The sequence below is a fragment of the Hippopotamus amphibius genome, chromosome 8, assembly GCF_030028045.1.
Source record: "Hippopotamus amphibius kiboko isolate mHipAmp2 chromosome 8, mHipAmp2.hap2, whole genome shotgun sequence".
Taxonomy (NCBI): domain Eukaryota; kingdom Metazoa; phylum Chordata; class Mammalia; order Artiodactyla; family Hippopotamidae; genus Hippopotamus; species Hippopotamus amphibius.
In genome coordinates, this window is record NC_080193.1 from 7311231 (window position 1) to 7335066 (window position 23836).

Below are 23836 nucleotides of genomic sequence, written 5' to 3' on the forward strand. Positions count from 1 at the left end.
TAGAAACACTGGACTTGCACATGGGACAAGCAGTGTGTCCACACTGCGCCCTGGCTTCATTAACCTGCCTCTGCCATGATATCAATGCAGTTTTCCACAAAGGCATCTCTAGTGTGGCTGGAGGCCACTCCTTCACAGGGCAGCTAACAGGAGGCCGGTTCTAGACTTAACGCCTCAAACCAGCCACGTCCTTCAGGAAGTCCCAGCACCAGGGCCATGGGTCCTTTGGGTCAGTAGGTCCCCCCAGTGTCCTCACGCGCACACTGGCTTAGGTGGCCCTTGCCACACCCCGTGCAGAGACAGAGACACCGGGGCAACTCCGCCACGATCTCCGAGCCCAGTGTTTGAACATTTATGTACTGACAGATAAATGGAAAATCATAGGCAACAGAACGCCAAAGCAAAACAGACACTTTGGGCGGATCTACGATTCCAGTTTTGCCAGAGAAAGGCTCTTCCAGAACATCACTGGACGCGTGAGGTCTTATCCCACCTCGGCGCCCGTCAGCCAGCCTGGTGGTCTGAACACTCATCACCGTGGACTCCAAACAGCTCAAACGGAATTTTCCAGGCCCGGTTTGGCAGTGGGGCTTCTGCAGGCAGTGAGGGAAGCGAATCGCACGCTCAGCGGCCGAGGCCAGGGAGCCCCAGCTCGGCCCTGGAAGACGCCAGCCTCAGCTTTGTCGGAGAGCAGCGTCTACAGAAACGCCTCCAGACCCATCAGGGACCTGATGGGGTTCGGGGCGAGGTGAGCGACGGTGAGTCTGCCCCGCCCCTGACCAGGGCCGCCTGCCAGTGAAGCCCCCCAGGGACAGCTGGGGCCAACGACCGCAGACTCCTCCCGCCCTGGGGCAGCTAAAGGGCCCCCTGGGTGACTGTGACAGCGGCAGAGGCCACGTTCTCCAGCTCTCTGGCTTGCAGTTTTTTGTTTTTTGTTTTTTTCTTTTAAGATGACAAGAAGATTTACGTTATTACATTCAGACAAGTAACCATTTGGCGCCTCTATTTCAGAGCACTGACAAAACCAAGTAGCAGCGTGACACAGATGACAGGGACACCAAGCCTCTGGTCACAGAGCAAAGGAATGCGCTTTTAGGCAGAAAGGAATCGCAGAAGCAAATGACTGCAAGGGGAAAAAATCTAAGGAAATACAAGCTGAAAATTTCCCATTTTCAACAACCAGAGGAGAAAGGGACCCAACACGATCGTAACAAAAATTCCCAAATGAGAGCCTTCTGTTGAGGCAGGTTTCTGAGCATGGAATCGAAACAGGGGCGGGGGCGGACCCGCGGCTACTCTCGGCGACTCCAGCACCACCCGTGTCCTCATCGTCCTGGAGCAAAGATGAAATCCAGGGCCTGCCGTTCGGCCGCTGCGACGTTTGGATGCCACAAATCCACCATGAAAACCACCCGGGGACCATCCTCCGCAGAACCTGGGGGAGGACGGCGAGAGAGGAGAGGTTCAAAGTGCCCGGAGCCGGACCCGGACACAACCGCACCCACGCGCTCAGCTTTCCCGCAGGGACCCCTCCGGCCCCTGGGGCAGATCACAAGCTCTCCTCTCTGATCAACCACATTATCAGAAGGCCCCAGAAGGTTCTGAGCAGAGCGCAGGAAAGGAAGTGGGCAGAGGGAGGGAGGGGTGAAGAAGCGGTAGGTGGAGCACGGAGGAGTTTTCGGGCAGGGAGGTGGACACGGGACAGTCCACATTTGTCTAGACCCACAGAACGTACAGCAGCAAGAGTGAACCGTCACGTAAACTGTGGACCTGCGTTCATAATAACGTGTCAAAACTGGCGCATCCGTTATAACAGACGTACCGCGCTGATGCGAGATGTTCATAAAAGGGGAGGCTGCACGGGGGCGAGGGTCGCGTCAAGGGGCAGACTCTGGACTTCCTGCTCAATGTTTCTGGAAACCAGAAACTGCTCCAAAGGATAAAGTTTAAATATGTATACACACACACACATATATATAAAATATATAATACATGTTTTTAAAGGCGGCCCTGATATGTGTATAAAAACAGTTGATTGAACCTGGTGTACCCCCCAAAAAAATAAAATAAAATAATAAAAAGGCGGCCCTGGGGCAGACAGACACTTACCTTCGTGGAACGCAGCGTGCAGGAACGAGTCGTCGAAGAGGAGACAGCGGCCTTCCGCCCAACACTGGGGCTCTCCGCCCACCACCAGCTCACAGCCACTTGGAGTCTTCAGACCTGGGGGAAAAGCAGAGAAAAGAGAATGAAGGCAGGCAGGTCCAGGGATGCCGGAAGTCAGGGGTGGCAGGCTTTGGCGGGAGCTCTCAGCTTCCGAAGCCCCGACCTTCCGCCTCCCCTCGGGAGCCCCCTTTGGTGGGTGGGTGGGGGCAGTGTGAGAGGACGGATCCAGGCTGTGCACCTGGATCCTCGCTGGGCTCCCTGGAAAAACTCATTTCTCTGGTGGCTGAATCTCTTCTGGGTAAGGGACACCTCTGATTAAGGCACAGACCAAGGCCTGCACTACACGTTTATGGCTCCGGAAGCCCAGCCGTGGGACCCCCCCAGGTTCAGAACCCCGCCTGCCCAACAGGCAAGGGCTGCTTCAGCTGAGATTAAAGATGCAAAGACTCACACAGGGCCCTCCTCTTTGGGGTCCAACCTTTCAATCCCCCGTGAGGCTTGAGGACAGCATGTTCCCAGTCCAAGTCTCCCCAGCCTCATTCTGGGAAACTGGAGACGCCTCTAAAGAAATACCTGAGCTTTGAGAGGAAACAGACGGACACCCTTGTAGGGAGCCCTATGTTCAAAATGCAAGCGGGGGGACCCAAGCTCGAGTATGTAACCCCAGAAACGGGGTCTGGTTCAACTGCTGCCATGTGTGCACGTTCACACCCCCATCTCCAACCCAAGGGTCTGAAGGAACACTTGGCCCCGGCACTACCTGGTCGTCTGTGAATAAAGGCACCAGCGTACCATCTGACCCAGGACGCTGGGTAGGCCCTGACCCAGGAGGAAGTGGGCCCTGCAAGAGGGGCAGGGACCGTGGCGTTCTGTCTTCAGTGACTCACCCTGCCAATCATGACCCTGGACCAGTCAGCACCCCGGCTCAGATTTAACGTCCCTACGACACGTGAAACAGCATTCTCCCTACAGCCGGAGGATTTAACACAGCCTCCGAACCAGAAATGGACGGCTCCAGGAAGCACGTATGGAGTAAGAAGTCAAACAAAGAAGCCATGTGGCGGAGTGGACAGGACCGAGGGGTCAGACAACTGGCTCTGACCCTTATGTGCTGGGTGACTCTGAGCAAGCTGGTCGACCTCTCTGAGCCATAGCCTCCTCACCTGTAAAGAGGGGCCATGAGTATCCTTGCCTTCCAGGCTGCGTGACCACTGTCCTGGCTACCAATCATTTGCTACCAATTACTGTGAGCAGGTTTGCGTTAACCAAACACTTTACAGACATCACTTCACATGCTTTCCAGACGGAGCAACTGAGCTTTAGAGGATTTCAGTGACCTGCTGGAAGTCGCTATTTAGTCCTGTGGGAACTGAGATTTGAACCCAAATCTGGCTGGCTCCATGAAACAGGCTCTTACAACACTGGACAGTAGGATGCAAATGCTGGTTGTTACATCAGCAGCAGTGATGCCAAGTGGTTGTCAATTTCCCTGTCGTTAGCATGTGTCCACGATCCATGCTACATTTCACTGAATCAGCGGACACTGTCCATTCTGCCTCTGGAACCAGGATCTCCCACTACTGTTAACAGCTGCTGGGGGGAGGTGAGAGGTGTAAAGGGGTTCCGCCGGCCGCCCGGGTGGAGAGCGCCCCACAGGCCACATCTTCCCATGGGTGCCCTTCACCACTCGGTTCTGTGGAGAAGGCCTTTAGGAATAGGTGGTTCTCTGCAGGGACAGTCCACCCCGGAGTTTCAAAATGAAGCTCCCCCTTTTCAGGGCCACAGAATGAGTCACGACCACCCCCCACGGTACAACAGCAACACGGCCAGCAAGCCGGCTTCCCAGCCCCCGCTCACGCCCCTCCGCCTCCCCTCCCTGAGCCCCAGCCCTCCAGCAGCCCACCATCCCCGCCTACTGCCTCGAACCAGCCTGGCTGGCACAAATGATCAACACTCCCCCAAACAGAGCATTCGAGTGGTTCCGGGGGACAGAGACAGGCCCCACACGTGGCCTCGGCCAGTCTCGTTTCCCCAGGCCCTTCTGGCGAAGGGCTCGCTGCTTTGTCCCCATGGACAGAGGCCAAGAAGAGTGGAGAAGGGGCTCCGTCCACTGGCAGCCCCACTTCAGGAGGCTGGCAGCTGGCACTCAGAGTGGGCAGGGCAGACACGAGCTGACCTGCTTGTATCACCCAGCCAGACAGCCGAGAAATCCAACAATACACTCACAGAAGGAAAACGAGAGCCTCCTGCGCTTCCTCAGTGAGAACCTGGACACACGCCCGCGTTTTCATCTACCCTTTCCTGAGGGTCGGCCACTCGGACGGGTATCGCCTCCTGGCTCACATCTGCCTAGCTACTGCCAGAGGTTGCTCCCTGGAGGTGTGTGACGGTGGGGGCACCGCAGCCCCGTACACGGGGCTGGGTGACAGCTGGGCTGCGTGGAGGGGGGCTGAGTGACCCCACCTCCAGCGGAAGCGTGGGGCAGGCTCGGCAAACGTGTGCCCTCCGGAAGGGCTGAGGACCGAAGAGCAGCGTGGTGCGGAGGGACGACGCCCCCAGCCCCGACTCAGACAGGAGGCAGCAGAGGAGGCCGGCGACGGGGCCCCCACCCGCCGCATTTCAAGGGCACAGTCCTGGGACTGCAGGTGCCTCCCTACGCCAGCCAGGTAACTGGCAGGGGTGCGGCCCTGCTCTGACCTCATTCTCTGGACTCCCCCTCTGCCAACACACAAGGGCACGTGAGTATCACACCCTTCGCCTTCCTTGCTGGGTGGAGGGACAGAGGAGAGAAGGAAATGGAGCAAACCCAACCCTGGCGCGCGCCCTGGCCACAGGGACAGCCCACGCCGCTGGGACGCCTCCCAGCACCGCCTACTGTCCAGGGTGACATAGATGACCCAGTTTTTCTGGTGGCAAGTGACTCTGGGCTGAGAGGAGAATGACAGGTCATAAAGATGCCCATGCGGGCACATATTACACAAACACACAGACACACGCGTACACTGCACAGATACACAACAGGCATTAACACCCGGGGGCAGATCCCAGGTGTCCTGCCACCAGCCCTTCCTACTCCACACACCCGCCCAGAATTCTACCACCTCAACCTCAAATGCCCTTCCCTACGTGCCGTTCGGAAACTTTTAAAAAACTTACAAGGAAAACCTGGGAAAAGAAGAGCGTTGCTCCCTGCTGCCCACAGCCTCAATTCCTCAGCCGGGCAGGGGGGCCCCCTGCGGACTGCTCCCACCCACCAGGCCGAGCTCAGCCCCACCAGCGGGCGCCCCAGGGAGCCCAGATATGACACCCCAGCCCCAGGGGAAGGCTCCTCCTTTGCTCCACTCTGGTGGTCCCAGAGGTCCTGCAGGGTCAGACCCGCCTCCCCGCAGCAGCCCACTGGCAGCCCTGCGTCCCCTGAGCTCAGAGGGTACCCTGGTGCCTGGCACAGAGATCTTATCATCACAACCATCACTCAGACAATCTCATCTCTAGATTAACCGGAGCGCTCTTTACCTGACTGCCTCTACCTGCCAAGCACTTTACACATAGGACACACTTCTAACCTTCCAAACAGCCCTCCAGGTAGGTATTATGCGCATTTTAGGGAGAAGAAAACCAAGGCTCGGTCGGTTTCAGAGCCTGCCTAAGGTCACCCGGCGAACAGGGCTAAGCTGGGATCTGAGTCCAGGTATGTGTGCTTCCAGAGTCTGTGCATTTTCCACTGTTTCGGGGGCAGGGACTATGTGTTTTGGGTCATTTTTCACACTGCCCAACACAGGGTTTGCTCATAAAAGCTACTAGCTACCATTTATCGAATGCTGTCACGTGCCAGGCGCCGTGTCAAGTAGCTGTGGAAGATGTTACTGTATTGAAACCTCTCAACGTTCCTGTGTGGAAGAACCACCTCCTCATTTTACAGATGTGGAAACTGAAGCCCAGAGAGGTGCAGTTATTTCCCAAAGTCTCACAGCCGGCCATGAAGCCAGGCCACTCCCTCCAGAGCCCCTACCCCATCCTGCTTTTACTCTTTAAACACTCAAAACAACGTCAATTGCTTGAATCGAGTTCCTTTCGTTTTCTCGAAGCAGTGAAGCCCTCTGTCCCGCCCCACACAGAGAGCGGGAGGAGCGGAGGGCCCCGGGCGGAGAGGGGCTGGAGGGCCCGGGGCGTCTGGCTGAGGTCCCTCAGGCAGCTCCAAGGCTCCTCCGCGGAGCACAGCTATGAAGCCCCCGCCCCAGCCTACACTCGGGCTCCTCCGTGTGCTCTTCCTCCCTCCATCCCAAAGATGGGGCGGCCACACTGCAACTTCCTAAGCTGGGCCTTGTTCAGGCTCCCAGCAGCTCCTCTAGTCAGGGATGCTAACCAGTGGTGCTGTTGCCTTGGTAACCAACGTGTTATCACCACTCACTAGGAAGGAGGCATTCTGGAGAACTAGTTTCCCTCTTCACCGAGTCGTTTTTGAGCCTGCTTTCATCAAGGCTCACTCTCCATGAGGCTCTGCTTGAACAAATGCTTCACAGTGCGCGTTATCGTACCAGAGCCTCAACATAACTCTGTAAAAGATGATCTTTTTACCTCCACTCTCCATACGAGGACACTCAGACCCAGAGAGGTGGACTGACTTGCCCAAAGTAACACAGCCAGCTCGTGGTGGGGTCAGAACGCAAACACAGGCAATCTGACCCCAGACCCTGTTCTCAAAACCACACTACACATATTACCAACCTCCACAGAAGCCAAATGAAATCAACTTAACACCGAGCACTGCTTTGTCCTTGGTGATTCAGAAGGCACTTGGGCATCGCTATGAACCCCAGTAATCAATCACCCCAGCAGCCTCTGGCTCTAGAGCTACTCCGGCCGATACAGTAGCCACCTGCCATGTTTTAAAATATGGATTAAGGTAAACATCGAGCTCCTCAGTTGCACCGGCCACACAGCAGGCACTCAAGTTACATGCAGCTGGTGGCTCCCGCACTGGACGGTGTAGATGGAGACCGTTCCCATCACTGCAGACAGTTCCTCTGGACGGTGCTTCTGTCGCGAATTAGGTTTACACTGACCACACCTTTCTTTTCTGACTCAATCTCTGCTGCCAACATTGTTCGCACGTGACCCATCAGAGTACAGTGAAGCATGTGTAAGAGCACAAACCTAGCTGCTGGCTGCCGCTCGCGGCGTCCGGACTCCTAGACCCCCAGACCGGCTGGGCTGTACTTACTAGAACCTCGTGCGCCAGGAGGCCCCGCCCCCGCCACGTACCTAAATGGCACCGGATGCGGATGTTGGTGGGTCCGTAGTGCTCGGTGATCACGGTGCCGGGGCTCAGCACGGAGATGCACGCGTTCCCGAAAACATTGTTCCCGATACAGGTCCGAAGGCTTCCGAGCAAGCGGTACGTCCGTGGGCACTTCCTGCAGTTCCGGGGCACGCAGACCCCCTGATTGACCAAGTAAAAGGTGACCCACTCCCCGCTGGGGGTGCTGTTCATTTTCCAGCCCTGCGGGAGGCTGCAGTTTGAGAACGCTTTGTACAGGGTCTCGAACTCGCACAGGATGGTCTGGAAGTTGCGCTCCAGCAGCTCCACGTCGTGCTTCTGCGCGTCCCGGGAGAAGTAGGGTGAGGTGGGGAGGTCGGGCAGGAAGAAGACCTCGGGCTTCTGGATGGAGGGCCGGCTGTTGAGGTAGCGACCCTGCTCGCGGATGCCCTTGTGGATGCGGCCCATGCCGGACCAGGAGTAGCGCTTGGCGTACTCCTGCAGGTTGTGGTAGAGCTTCTGGTTGAGGCCCTCGCTGTGGCTGCAGCGCACGCACTCGGGGGACTGGCAGTACACGAACCCGTTCTGCAGCCCCGGGGCGTCGGGGCCCTGCATCAGGGCGTTGACCGAGACGTAGGGCCGGGGCTGCTCCCTGCCCACGTGGTAACAGTACCACACGAACAGGACGAGCAGGCAGGCCACGGTGACCGCGGCCGTGGTGTCACAGTCCCGCACCGACTGGATGCCGGTGGCGATGCAGTCCCTCAGGCCGTCCAGTGACCAACTCCAGGCCACCAGCCACTCGAGCGACATGTTGGGGGAGGTGTTGCAGGTCCGAAGTGAGGTCAGCCGGTCAATCCTCGGGGGTCCCTAGGGCATCCATACCAGTCAGGTTAGCGCGGGGGGCGAGGGGCAGCTGGGGCAGGAGGGGGCATGGCTGCCAGGGTTCCTCGGATCCTGCCAAGGGCGGCATGGACAGATGTCTGTGCCCACCCCTCCGTTCCCGGCAAAAGTCACTGCAGGCAGGGGCGAAGGAGTGGTCTTGGGTCACCTTGGCAAGTGGGGCTGGTCACCATGAAATGATTTTTTAGGCAGTCCAAACCTGAGATGAAAAAATAAACTGGCATAAATTTTTACACCTGGAAAATTCCTCACCTGAAACGCAAAGCCCCAGATCATTTTGTCAGGTCCTTGTTGGAAGGGAACACACTTCTCAATCCTGTACATCCTCCCCCCATTTTACCACCTCCCCCCTTTCCCAAAAGGCCAGTAGTGTTTAATCTGTGTCAAGTACCGTTTAATAATCACAGTACTCCCATCTGTTTTGTGTCATCTTTAGGAGGTGCTATGATCGCCGTTTTACAGATGAGGAAACTGAGGCTCAGAGAAGTCCTATAACTCATCCCAGTTCACGCAGCCGGGGCAGGGACACAGAGCCCATCTCACCTCAAAGCAGTATCTATCCATTTTGCTATACTCTTGCATAGTAGGTATGAAATAAATGCTTATTCTCTTTAAATCTCTGTACCTTTTATTAAAGAGAAATCTGGATTCAAAAGCATCTTACAAATGGCAAAGGAACTTGGAACTGCATATTCTCCATTTTACTTTCTCTTTTCACAGCACTTCATCATTCTTACTTAATCTCTCTTGCCCTTCTGACATATGCTGGGCTTAAATCAAACTGGAAAAGGAAGTGGACTCCCTGAGGTCACATCTGTGGCAGACTGGACATCTTCTGTCTACTGACTTGGGAGACTACTTACTGGCTTCACCCATGGGATTATGAAAGTGAAATGACGGATAGAATGAAAATAGAAGCCCTTTCCGGTCTCTGTCTCCAAAACACACAGAAGTGCTCTGCCACGTATATTGCCGATGGTTCGGCCCACTGTCTAGTGCGCGGATTATTCTAATAGCCTAAAAGATGACCGAAGCCCAGCAGTCTTGTTGCCTGCGTCTATAAAACCCTGCATGTTTCCCAGCTGAAACTCTTTGTCCACCCTGCTCTAATTGGATGAAGACAGCCAGGCCTATGTTCTACTACTAGTATAATGCATTCCCTCACCTCGAGGAGCAGAATAATTCAGAAGTTTCGTTTGGTACCATACTTTTATCTCGCAGGAATACAAAAAGACAACTAATAAAAACAGGAAAGCTGTACTCTCCCCTTTCTCCGGGGACTAAATTTGGCCTGAACATTCTTGCAACATAGCAGAGAGGTAAAGAACCCAAACTGGGCAGGTCACTCCCCTAAGTCTCAGGTTGCTCATCTGTGAGATGGGGTACTGCTTCTCTCACTGGCTCAAGGGGAATGATAGGTGGAAAGCGCTTATGATCACATCATGGCGATGGTTCAGAATGTGCTAGCGACCGCTGTGATATGTGGAATCCCCATCTCTATTAGCCAGCAAACCACAAGTGGGCCAGCAGGGAAAGGTATCTCAGGACTGAGAATTCCAACAGCCAAAGGTAAACTCTTGTAGCCATACATCTCAAGGAATTTTTTTTGGGAGGGGGGGGTGGTCCCCAGACGTGCAAAGCTATTAAAATCAAAGGGAAACCTTAGATTGTCCTTAACTCCCTACTTATTATCTTCCCAGCTTAGACTGACTAAAGAATCGCTCGACTATAATACTTAGTAAGTCAGAAACACTCATGCTGAATATTCATGGGCATTTTTATGTTTCTAGGAAAAATACAAGAGTTGGGAGGTTAGAAGCTAAAATTTTTCCTCACACGTTCTCCATTTCTTCACAGATTGCAGAGAAGAGGGAAAGGCTGGTCCCCCGGATGGAAACAGACTCCCTCCCCCACTCGCCCAGGGGCCCAAGTTCTCGCCTTGGGCGAGAACTCCCATAACTGGCAGCTGTTTCCTCTTGAGGAAAAGAGAAGGAAAGTCATGAGGAAAGGTGTTTTGTTGGCAAGCCATCTCCCAAACCGAACCCCAGGATTCTTGAAATTCAGTGTGAAACTCACATCTGCGTTGTAACAAGCACTTTTTTACTGAAAGGATTTCCCCCATCACTGAGCTGAAGCCCTAACTGGAACTTTTAAAACCGAGTTTCTCAGGAGGAGAGGTTTTTCTTAAATGTTTTAAGAGTGAGATGATGATCACGTAACAAACACCTGTTAAGTGTTAGTTCCCATCAGCCCTGCTTGAAGTTTCAATCAAAATGAAGACACGGAGGACCACGTAGATGACAAGGGAGTCTCTCCACTGGACACCCAGGCTGCTTGCCCTCTCCCCGGGGAAGCTTCACTCTGGACAGTGCCAGCCACGGACACTCCCTAGGATGAGCCATAAGCAAAACGCACCAGAAACTCCTGATGCCCTGAACCCCAGCTTCGGACCCTGCTCACAAGATCACAAACAGCACTGAGAGCTCAAGTAAGTACTTTTCATACCTGTCTCTCACTGTTAGCCAAACTACGCTGACGGGACCCTAAGCCCAGAGGTGGATTAACAAGCTCACAGCTGAAACATGACACTAAATTAAACCTTTACCTTTGCAGGGTGATTGGCAGTTTATCAAGTACTGGTTCAAATATCTGACCCTCATAGACCCCAGCCCTCCAGCTGGGAGGGCATGAATTCCAACCTCCCCCACCCCCCCCCCCACCCCCCCCCCCCCCCCCCCCCCGCCCAACACCCACCCAGCTCTTGTCTAGGTGACCACATAACTTCCAGCTTCCTTTACACATCTGTTCCCATTTCTTGTCCTCATCAGGGTTGGGGACACCTTATTGCAGTCCTGCGCTTTAATAATATGCAACTCCAGACCTTAAAAGTCAGTCAGCTCTGGGGAACAGGGTCTGAATTCATGGCCACTTTTTGGTGAGCAAGTCCAATAAAATACAACTTCTGATACAATGAACACCTAGGGGGAGAGACTCGGCTCTAACCTGCTTAATCCAGTTCACATTACCAGTCCAAGAGGCTGCCCGGCGCTCACTTTCAGCGTGAGGTCAGGCCACCCTAGAAGCCCCCCAAGGAGCAGGGCCAGGACTGTGATGCATGCACCCAGGAGCTTGAGAGCTGCCTTGGGGCCAGTCCTCTGCTGCGGGGAACCGGCGGTCTTTCCTCCTCACTTTCTTAGCCAGTTTTTTCAGTATCTACCCACTCAGGAGAGTGGGGGGAAAGGACAGGTTAACACAGATGGTGACCACCAGGAGGTGGGGGGGGGGGTGGATTCTGGGGGGTGGGATGGGACGATGGAAAGGTGAGTACTGACAAGGGAAGTGTGCGATTAAGGAAGGAGGCTTCTGGTGATAATTCATGGGACAAGGGAGAAGGGCCACCACGGGAAACGGGGAGTGGGTGATGCACAGGGATGGGGGGAGGGGGAGAGCAAGCAAGGGAAGGGACCGAGGAGGATGGTCACCGAGGAGGTGATGGTGGTGGGTGGTGTTAACACAGTGGACAGGGTCGCGAGGGAGCCAGGGGACAAGGAGGGTGATGCCCGGCCCGGGCCGCGAACACTGCCGAGGCGGCGGCGCTCAGCACGTAGCCGGGGCCCCTCGGCCGGGCCGGGATGCGGGGTGCCGAGCATCCTCACCCGCCGCGCAGCCGGGCGTGGGGACCGCGGGCCTGCAGCCGCCCAGCCCCCGCCTCCTCTCCCTCTCGCAGGGTCGGCCCGGCAGCACCGCCCTCCCGCCCCGCAGCCCCCGGAGAAGCCGCTTACCTGAGCCCGAGCGCGCGGGCGGCGGGGGCGGCCGCTGGAGCCGGGGCGACGCCGTCGCCCGAGGGCGCGGACGCCCGGACGCCCCCTGCCCGCGCCGCGGAGCCACCGCCCGGCTGCTGCCCGGCCCACGGCGCCGGAGCCCGAGCCGGAGCGGAGCCGGTCCCCCCGCTGGTGCCGACGCCGCGCTGCGCTCCGCGGGGCCGCGGGGACCACAACTCCCACAATGCCGCGCGCGCCCGGGCGGCTAGGGGAGGGGGCGGGGTGGGGCGGGGCCGCCGCCGGGCTGCCTGAGGGGCGGGGCCGAGACCCCCAGCGCCCCGCGGCGCTCGTCCGGCGCGGGGTGAGCCCTGGCTGGGAGCGCCCCGCCCGCTCGCGTGGCTTTCGCGGGCGCGGCCGTGGTCCCGAGCGGGGAGACGCACGGCCCGCCCGGTCCCACGGCGCGCGCAGGCGGCCAGGCAGGCGTTGGGTACTTCATGAAGTCCGGCGGGCGTTCGTTCACCCGCTCCCGGTTCTTCCTGCCTTGGTCTCTCTTTCCTCTTGTTCTCCCCCTCCTACGTTCCCTCCTTTCCTTCTCTTTCACGTTCCCTCCCTCTTCGTTCCTCCCTCACTTCCTCTTGCCCCGACGGCCTTCTTTCCTTTCCTTATTGATTCATCATACACTTAGGAGGCCTCGCAGGCACTTGGAATGAAACCGCAGGTCAAACAGGATCCTTAGCCTCACGGGAGAACCTCATTCGTTCGATACGAAGGGATTGGGCAACCTCTCTGGGGCTGGCCCTGCGCTCTCTGACCAGCAGTTGAGACACGGCCCCTGCCCGCAGGGAGCCACCTGCTAGCCAGGAGCAGGCGGTGCCCAAGGGATCACAGGTACAGACCTACAGTCGCCCACCAGGCAGAGCGGTACCAAGAGAAACGAAGGGACAGAGGGTGGGTACACGTGTAACAGGGCGGGGGCCTGATGCGGGGGTCGAGGCTCCGGGGAGGCCTCTCTGAGCAGGTGATGTTTGAGCGAAGGCCTGTAGGAGAGAAACTAACAGGGGCCATGGGTCGTGTTGTGGGTTCCAGGGGGACTATGCGTGAGTGGGTTCTGGGAACACGGAGTGGGAGGGCCAGCCCACCGTCCGTCCGTCCTGTCCCAGAATCCCCCTTGCCCTTTCCCCAAACCCACCTCTCAGCCCCTGCCCCAGAACCCACCTCCACCGTGTCCCAGAACCCACCTCTCAGCACCCTGCCCCAGAAACCATCTCTGTTGTGTCCCAGAATCCCCCTTGCCCCTTCCCAGAACCCACCTCTCACCACCCCACCCCAGAACTCACTCGGTCCCTGTCTCAGAACTCACCTCTTCCATGTCCCAGAGTTCATCTCACCTTCCTCCCGTAACCTACCTCTACGGTGTCCCAGAATCCACCTTGTCTCTGTCTCAGAAACCACCTCTACCATCTCTCTTGCAGCTCAGAATCCACATCTACTGCGGCCCAGAATCTACCTTTACCATGTCTTAAAGTCCACTTCATCCCTGTCATCCGCCTGCATCTCCTCTTTCTTAACTCCAAAGGAGGAAGAACTTATTTTTCCTTTTATTCTTCTAAAATAAACCAAGCTACATACATCGGGAAACCATAAAATGCATCCAGATTTGATCCAAGTGTGGGTAATCAACACAGGCATCGGATTTAGAAACATTAAACATGTTGTATCTTTTCGCTGCCAGCCTCGGAATGGCTGAGCCTGGGTAGGGTGGAGAAGATGGGAGGGTATTTGGTGCGTCTCACATTCAGAACGTTGCTCAAATTTAGACTTCTCCAAAGACACATAAATTCAGTCACTGCATCACACTGACAGGGATGAGAAAGAAAAATATTCATCATACAGTTGTAAATGTGTGTTCCATTGCTGGCCCACACCATCTGTAGTACATTATGAATTAATATTGTCTATAAATCTTGTAATTATCTTTGACCAGTGCAATTATATCACTCTGAATTTGTTAAGAGTATTTATTTGTTCAGTGGCAAAATTACCATACACACATTTTGCTAACCCTGCTTGCCATTCTTTCCACTGGGAGACCCTGGGAGGTGAATTCCCCCAGGGAAAAGAGTATCCAGGCCTTCCAGAGGGGTCTTTTGGGTGAAAGCTCCAGATAAATTGTCACTGCGCTAATGGAGGAGTTGAGCTAAGGGCCAAGTGCATATAAATTGCCTGTCTTCAGCTTGGCTGTCAGCCGCGTCCTCCTCCTCTCCCGGTCGTCTCTAGGGCAGTAATTCCCGACCCACTCTGAGGCTGCACAGCCTATCATTATGCCATCTTGTACACTTGTGGGGTCCACCCAACTCCCTCCTTCTACAGATGGAGTCACTAGGGGTCCAGAGAGAAAACATGCCTTGCTCAATCAAGGTCACAGCAAGTCAGTAGGGGAATGTGTAGACCCTTGACAAAATACTTGATTGGTGCATGAAAAGAAACCGGTATAGTCACTTTATAGAGCAATTTGGTAGTATTTGCTAAAACAACAACCACCACAAATATGTTTCCCCTAAGAACCAATAATTTCACTACTCTACATCCACTCTAGAGAAATTCTAGGGTAGATAAAGGAATAGTTATTTTCATGTTATATAATATTGTGCAGCTATTAAAAAGGAAGAGCTAGGTGTATGTATAACAATACAAAGCTCCTGAACAAATGATAAAGCAAAAAAGAATTCTATGTGCAGTATAATTTCATTTACGTAATATGCACATATACAACACAAAGTGTTACTCTGTGGTTTCTGTGGATATATACACATCTTTATGTAAAAGCAGGAGAAAAGGCACTGAAAGAATAGCCTAGTATGTTCTTTTTAAAATTTAAAATAATACAATGTTTGTAAATATAAAGTCTATCCCTCAGAGGAAGCAACTTCGAGGGACATCAAGAAGGATTAAGAATTGAACAGAGTGGACAAAAGGAATTCGAGCATTTTCTGTAATGTTTTAATTTCATTTAATATTTTTAAACAGGTTTAAATGCTCCTGGAACAAAAAGAGAAAAGGACAAATGAGTTATTAGGACTACCCTTCTTCCCTATCCCTCAACCACTTGGTTCCCTTTCTTTGATGTAGAGAACCACAGAGGACACAGAGGACATTGACTTGGAGTAACAACCCTGAGAGCGCATGACCGGCTACATGGCTGCAAGCAGTTCTGAAAGCAGAACTAGTCTCAAGGAAAACCGACTGAGATAAAGCAGTCATATAGCCCGATGGCTCCAGGCTCCAGCTCTGAGTTAAAGATTAACTATCTCCCCTAGTAGTCATAAAAAACAAGGTGTTCTGCTTCTCTAATTGAAGCATATGCCTTGTGATGTCCATTATCGTGATTTATAATCTAGAATGCTAGAATGCTTTTTCTCAGTAAATGCGCTATGGGAATTAGAGTTTGGGACTCTTGACTGGCTTGGTCTTGAGTCCCCTGACCCCATGCTTTCCTAAACTCTTGTGTGAATTTTCTTAATTCCGCCATGCCACTCACATTCAGGTTTGTTCGTGTAGATGAGGTCTCCACACTTTGAGGAAATATTTATAATCAATTTCTTATCCATTTTTCCAGGAAAATGCTATGCATTTGTAAATATACAGAAGTATTTTAACTTCTAAAAAGGAAAAGACACGGATGTTCACTCTCACCACTCCTATCCAGCATTGTACTGGGCCTTCTCGCCAGTGCAATAAGGCAAGAAAAAGGAAGAGGAGGTATTTGAAAGAGTAATTGAAAAAAAATTTTTAAAAACTATTCATAGTAGCGACAAAACAAAACTGTAAAGAACTCCGGAATGAATTTAACTAAAATGGGAAAGATGAAAAAAAAGTGAAATAAAAGCATTGAAGGGCACACAACAAATTGTGAGTAATGACAATGTATGCAAAAATTCATGGATCCCAAAGAGACAACATCATAAAAATGTCCGTTTCCCTGAGTGATCTATAAAATTCAAATCAATTTTTATGACAATCCCAATGTTTTTCGAGCAACAAGGTAAATTGATCTCAAAATTTATAGAGAAAAGCAAAGGGCCAAGCGAGCTAAAGACGAAATGACCTTATGAAAAATGAACCAAGGATGCGAGCAGGCAAGTCACGCAAGAGGAAACACAAATGGCCAATAAACAATGGGGAAGGTGCCATGCCCATGGCTCATCATGGAAAGACAAATTAAAACCACAACGAGACGCTGTCTTGCTTTCATCATGCTGGCAAAAGTGGAAAGGCCAGTTGGTGCCACGTATTGGTGAGGCTGTGGAGCAACAGGCGCTCTTGTACACTGCTGGTGGAGTGTAAATTTGCACAGCCACTTTGGCCCTCTTTTGTAAAGTTTGAAGGCCCAATCCTGCCATGCTCCAGGGCACTGATTTTAAACTGGAGGTTACACTGATGGTTGTAGAATTCATAGAATGAGTCACGACCATGATTTAAAACAATGAAATAGAGCAAATGACAATCAAAAATTACAAGAATGTTTCTGAAAGTGTCCTAAGAGTACTGTGTGTCTGTGTGCTTGTGGGTGTTGCACTGGGTCCCAGTGTAAAATGCGTTTCTGATAGTGGGTGACAGTCAGGTCAGTTTGAAAGCCTTTGCCCTAGAGCAGTTTGCAGAGTGGGACACGTACAAGAATGTCCATTACAACATTTTGTGAAAAATTGGAGGCAACGAACATTATCAAGAGGAAAATGTACACATAAATTCATACAAAGGAATATGCTATAGCAGGTAAAGTGCTTGAGACAGAGCTAAATGTTTCCACGTGGATAAATCTCCAAAATACAACGTTGAGCTAGAAAAGGAAACACAACAGATTGGTATTATAGCATAATATTGATATTAAGTGTGAACTCATGCAAACAATACAATATGCCATTTGGGGAATATATATATACATATAGTATGTTACCTATGCGTACATATATGCATATATACATTCAGGAAAAATGCATATGTTAATATATGTATTAATAGTAAAAATCTTGCATGGGGACAATTAATGCATAGTGGTTATTTCTGGGGAGGGAGTACAGGGGAGAAAAGAGTAGGATTGGGGAAGGGTACATGGTGGGGGGCTTCAACAATATTTTAAATATTTTATTCCTTTACAAAAAACCAAAGCAACAAAGCAAAATGTTAAGATTCGCTAAAGGTAAGTGGTAGGTACATAAATGTTTGTCCTGTTATTTCCTATGAATGTTTGAATTGTTACACAATTATAAATTATAAGGAGGCAATTTGATTAGGTAAAACGAAGTTTGTTTTTAAACGCCTGGGTTGCAAGTTTCCAATATGACTTGACCTACTTGGAGATTTTCCAGAACAGCTGTTTCAACTGTGCTCCAACTTTGAGGTTCCTAGGAGCCCCAGTAGGGACAACAAGAGAAAGGGGCCAAAGGGAGTGGGGTGACAGGCACATGCCCAGGGTCTCTTAGTTGCTTGCCTCTGAGCAGCTAGCTTTTCGTTAGCTTTTGTACTTGGTGACGAAAGTTCCTAAAACTAAAATAAACCCATACACCACTGCCCTAGGCTACCCCAAATAAAAGCCAGGAAGCTTTGGGGGGTGGGCGGTAGGGGAGGGAAGGATTGGGAGTTTGGGATTAGCAGAGGCAAACTAGTATATATAGGATGGATACCAACAAGGTCCTACTGTACAGCACAGGGAACTAGATTTAATATCCTGTGATAAGCCATGATGGAAACAAACATGAAGAAGAATACACACATGTATAACTGAGTCACTTTGCTGTACAGCAGAAATTAATACAACATTGTAAATCAACTATACTTCGATAAAATTAAAAAAAAAAAAAAAGCTGGGAAGCTTTGCTCTGGGCAACATCAGGGTAAGCCTGAGTCAGAAATCCTAGAGAATGAGTTTGCATATCTCTCCAAATGGCTTTATCACATTGGATGATACACTTTGGTTGGTTAGCATCTACAGAGGAGTAATTCTATCCGTCCAGAAACAGAGCCACACGTCCGTGTTATCAAATGCTTAATGGGTTCCAAGAACAAATCTAAATCACCTTGAGCTGATCCAATAAAATGCTGCTAAATCTCTTTCGCGTTTGAACAGACGGTGAACTTCCTGCTTACAGTGCAAATAGGTAGAACCAGACGTGAGAACTGCTGCTTGTGAAGCCCAGGAGAGCTTGCCTTAGACACTGGAGTAAGTGAATTAATTAGGACTTCTTCCCAAAGCCATCACCTGTTTCTGCCACTGTCTTCCACTGGGTCACCCCGCCCTTGGCCTGGCTCATTGCCTTCATCTGGACCACTCCCATCATTCCACGATCTCTAGATGCTTTGGAATAGCTTTGGCTGGGCAGGGAAGGTAGGTGTGAGAACCTATCAGCCTCCGGGATAGAAAAATAGCCATTAGAAGCATGACCAGGTTTATAAGATCTTTAAGAGAATCAGCCCTCTACCAAACCTGGAATAGGCTTCAACCTCTAAATGAACTAGAGTGTGTTTTGCTTTCTTTCCCACCTCTAGGAACCTTTGTTTTGGCGGTCACAAATTGTGACCAATATAGCCTTCCATTTTTACACCCAGTGGGGGTTGACACTAAAATTGTTTAACAACCAGTAATACATCATGGCACCAACCATCAGAATGGATGCAGATTATTAAAAAACATGCACGGGGACTTCCCTGGTGGCCCAGTGGTAAAGAATCCACCCTGAAATGCAGGGATGCGTGTTCGATCCCTGGTTGGGAAACTAAGATTCCACGTGCCGCACAGTGCAGCCAAAAAATTTAAAACAAACAAACAAAAAACAGGCATGGCCATATCAGTGCTGCATCAGTCTCAGACAAAGTGGTACAGAAATCTCATCTTCATGGAATTTAATCCAGGCTGCCTCTGAGCTCAGGAGCAGACATACCTTACAGCTCCCAATCAGAATGGTGAAGCATCCTCTTATTCTGAACCCACTTTTTCTACATTCCCAACAGAGGGAAGCTGAGAAGTCACCCGGGAAGACTATTTATTCTACACAGAATTGTTGAACATATACACTGTGCTGTGCTGTCTGAATATAAGGCAGTGATTGAGTACTGGCAGCCTCTGCGTTAAATCCGCCACAAACAGACGTTCAGCGTGGCCCATGCAGGGCTTTTAAAAATTGCCCACCTGCAGGCAGAAGACCTAAATAGACATTTCTCCAAAGAAGACCTACAGATGGCCAACAGGCACACGGAAAGATGCTCATCATCGCTAACTATTAGAGAAATGCACATCAAAACTACAATGAGGTACCACCTCACACCAGTCAGAATGGCCATCATCAAAAAGTCTGCCAAGAGTAAATGCTGGAGAGGGTGTGGAGAAAAGAGAACCCTCCTATACTGTTGGTGGGAATGTAAACTGGTACAGCCACTATGGACAACAGTATGGAGGTTCCTTAAAAAACTGAAAATAGAATTGCCATGTGATTCAGCAATCCCATTCCTTCTGGGCATATCCAGAGAAAACTCTAATTCGAAAAGATACATGCACCCCTATGTTCATAGCCACACTATTCACAATAGCCAAGACATGGAAGCAAGCAACATTTAGTCCATCGGCAGACGAATGGATAAAGAAGATGTGTTTTACGTACACACACACACACACACACACAGTGGAATATGACTCAGCCATAAAACGAATGAAATAATGCCATTTGCAACTACATGGATGGACCCAGAGATTATCATACTAAATGAAGTCATTCAGACAGAGAAACAACAAATATCATATGATATCACATATGTGGAATCTAAAATATGAAACAAATGAACTTATTTACTAAACTGAAACAGACTTACAGACATAGAAAGCAAACTTATAGTTAGCAAAGGGAAAAGGGTGTGGTGGGGAAAAATTAGGAGTTTGGGATTAACCGATACACACTACTACATATAAAATAGATAAACAGTAAGGACCTACTATATAACACAGGGAACTATATTCAATATCCTGTAATAACCTACAGTGGAAAAGAATCTAAAAAAGAATATATGTACTGTATACATATATACGTGTATATGTGTGTGTGTATATATATATATATATACATATATATATGAAACCAAATCACTTTGCCTTATACCAGAAACTAACACATTGTAAATCAACTACACTTCAATTTTTTAAAAACTGTAAAACCTTAAAAAATTAGGAGACACCACATACGAACCAGAATTTCCAGCTTCTCTTGAAAAACGGCAATTTCTGGCTATACTGGGCCAGATTTCTGCAAAACAGCAAACTGACTGGTAGGAGGTTTGCTGAAGTCACCACCCACTGTCTACTCTCCTCTACAAGAAGGATGCTTGTCACTTGCCCCCATCACTGACGCTGCACCGTGTGTGTTTTTATAGTAAGAACTATTTCTCTGCTTTCGCGTTTCTGCCAAAAGTGGGAAAACAAAAGCCAGACCAAGAGAGCTGAATGATTTTTATTAGCCTTGGCCACTTCCCTTGTTTATGTTACCTGACATGTTCTGTAGGCACTTGAGTTTGTAGCTCCTGGAACAAAACGATGCCAAAAAAAATTTTTTTTTAATTTAAAAAATGAATTTCTGCCTCTGGGAACTTGCAGGAGTGAGGATTAAACTTGACAACCTTGGGACCTGGCAGCAGGCAGAGGGGGAGGAAGGAACAGTGAGTGCAAAAGTCTTACAAGTGTGAACAATCTTGGCATGTTTAAGAAATGGCAGGAAGCCCATGTGGCTGGAGGAGGGGAGAGGGAGCGTGCAGGGAGAGGGGTTTGGAGAGCAGGCTCAAACCTCTTAAGCCCTGGGAAGGAGCCTGGGTTTTATTCTAAGTGGCTTCTGCTTGATAGCCACAAAGGCTCTTGAACGAGGCTTGGTTATGAGTCCTTGTAGGTGGGGGTAGGTTAGGGTGGCAGCAACGGCAGGGGAGAAGAGAAGTGGGCACTCAGGTGCCCAGAAGTGGGGAGATAGCATACTCCCACTAGGTCATTAGAGCTGGGTTTAATACCCAGAAGAACAACGAAGTGAAGTGGAGATAGGCAATCTACCTGAAAAAGAATTCAGAGTAATGATAGTAAAGATGATCCAAGATCTCGGAAAAAGAATTGAGGGACAGACCAAGAAGATACAAGAAATGTTTAACAAAGAGCTAGAAGATTTAAAGAACAAACAGAGATGAACAATGACTGAAATGAAGAATACACTAGAAGGAAGCAATAGCAGAATAAATGAGGCAGAACAACAAATAAGTGAGCTAGGAGACAGAGCGGTGGATATCACTGTCGTGGAACAGAATAAAGAGGTGGGTTTAATAAAGGGAAGGGGCAGAGTTTAAGGAAACTTCAAGGATGGTGCGGTACCCAGAGCTATTAACAAGGGGAGCTGGTCAGTTAAGCTGCAAAGGACAAGGCAGAGTGGTTACCAGAATCTAGAGACAGAGATATTGTTTGGAGAGGGCTGTACGCGTCCCATAAGGGACCCAATCGTCCCATGGGACCTCACACAGAGGAAATTGGGAAGAATGACCTCACTCTCTGCCTGCCTTCTCATCGCCTGCTGGGGCTCCACCCACTGGACACCAAAAGAGAGGCAGCCCATTGATGGAGACCACACAGGTCAGCCTCCCCAGGCGTGAGAACAGGGAGAAGGCCAGAGAGTAGATCTGGAGGGGCAAAAGAAAAATATGCAATTCACTCTCCAGGACACGGGAAAAGGAAATCACAAGCCACGGTGGATGAAGGGCCAGACCCAGATGCAGTGCTTGCTGACAATGGCTATCAACCAACATCTCCAACTTCAGGGCAGAAAAACCTTCTGGTTTCAAGAAGCCCAGGGACCCAAGCAAGGAAACGCTTCAGGATGTGCTTTTGAAGATAAGCTATGTGGATGCGGACTCAGAACTGCAAAGATGGAGCAAGAGGCCCCTTCCATGGGTCAGGAGTCCCTCGAGAGATGTCCCTGATCTGCTGTTACTGGAATTCGCAACTCCTGTAAAAAGCTGCCCGGGGCATGACGCACCAAGTTGATGTCCAAACCACTGCCTCCATGGCTCTCCATCCTGTCATCTCCCTAGTCCCCTCCCTCTTTCTGCAGCTGCAACCTGAGAGGCAAACTTTGCTCCCTCCAGGGAGTGGCCCCCAGGACCTGGTGCCAGCTTCCTTGCCTGGCTAGCTGCCTTTGCACACTGCAGGTAGCCAGGATTTCCTGGATTCCAGGGAAAAAGAAGCCTGTTGGAAGAGTGCAGACAGTAGAAGTCTCCTCGTTGCAGGTCACATTCCTAGAGGGAGGAGGTGAGCGCTGTGAAGCCACAACTGGAAATCACCTAGGACAGCTCCATGGAGCTAAGTCTTTTTTGCATTCATTATTAACGAATTTGGTTTTCACACATCTGGGACTCTGCAACAGCCAGAACCTCAGGGTTTAATTTAGGTTTGTTTTGGTTTGGTTTTTTGCAAGCTTCTTTTTTTGCTGTCTTTTGGTCTGCACTTTCCCCTTGCTTCTACCTGTCTAAGGTAGAAATTTATCAGCTCTGCCAGATTCTATCTAGCTGAATTGGTGGTGGTGTGGGAGGGTGGTTATCAGCTCAACCTGCTGGCTGACACGTATGACCTACCTAGAATTGAAGGGCTGTGTACTCCCAAGTTCCTCTGAGTCTTCAAGATGGCAAAGTTGTCATGATTTCTTTCAACCTGAGATGCACTGTTGAGAATTTTTTCCTCTACAAACTCACACTTCACTTGGTGGGAGAGGGCAAGGAGCTTTAGACTCAGATCCAGGTTTGAATCCCATCTCCATCCATCACTGGCTATGTGCCCTTAGACATGGGTTACCTAAGCTCTCTGAGCATCAGTTGTGCACCTCTCAAAATGGGCTTATTACCAAGCTCATAGTATTGCTGTAAGGACTCAGTGGGACGACATGAATCTCTTACACAGTCTGGTTTAGAGGGGTCCAGTGTCCTAATGTTCCCAGCCTCCTTATTCACACATTTTAACCCTTTTCATCCAGGCTGCTCCCTGCATGATCTTCTTAACCACAAGAGGAGTTGGCGTGATTATGGAGTTTACTACCATTCACAGACTTCACTACTCCTTGGAGCTCCAACCATCACCAAGGCCTTGCCAAGCCTTCTGCAGGTTGTGTCCTACAGAGCTTGATGTTTGGAGTGCCATGTTGATTTGGGAAGGTGGAAATTCCGAGCAATTGGCTGGAAGTACAGGGGGTGGGGAGTGGGTGGGAGAGACCTGGGGGATCAGGAGGCGCTGTGAAAAACCGTGGAATTGCTGAGAATGGCAGGGAACAAAAACAAAGCAACCCTGATGAGGCTGGGCAGCCCATGTTGGGGAGATCTGCCCGGCACACAAGAAGCCCTCAGCATCAGTGAATGAATGAATTTGGAGGACCAGGAAGAACTCGGGGGATGGGTAAACCAGCCAGCAGTCTCAGGGCACTTAGAAAGACTGGGTTTCTGCTCAAGTGCCACTGGTCAGAGAGGACCTCCTTGACCTTTGATATACAATAGAACTTGATCTCTCCGCTTGCACCACGGTGCTGCCTGACTCCCCTGCTGTGCTTCTCACCATATTACATATTTATTATATATTTATTGGTTTATTGTTTGGCTACTCCACTAGGATATAAACTCCAGAAGGGCAGAGACGTGGAATCTTTTGTTCTTTCCTGCATCTCCTGCCCTTAGAACAGAGCTTGGCACAGCAGAG

At 50.7% G+C, this 23836-nt stretch overlaps 1 protein-coding gene across 1 annotated transcript; it reads right to left on the bottom strand.

Moving 5' to 3' along the window:
* Positions 1 to 614: 614 nt before the first annotated feature.
* Positions 615 to 12236, bottom strand: ASPHD2 (aspartate beta-hydroxylase domain containing 2). Its single transcript, XM_057745478.1, has 4 exons — positions 12109 to 12236; positions 7429 to 8525; positions 2110 to 2223; positions 615 to 1435 (listed from the first exon to the last, which is right to left on the bottom strand). Exons 2-4 carry the CDS (start codon positions 8234 to 8236, stop codon positions 1326 to 1328), a joined length of 1032 nt encoding a protein of 343 aa, XP_057601461.1. The 5' UTR covers positions 8237 to 8525; positions 12109 to 12236; the 3' UTR covers positions 615 to 1325.
* Positions 12237 to 23836: the final 11600 nt, after the last annotated feature.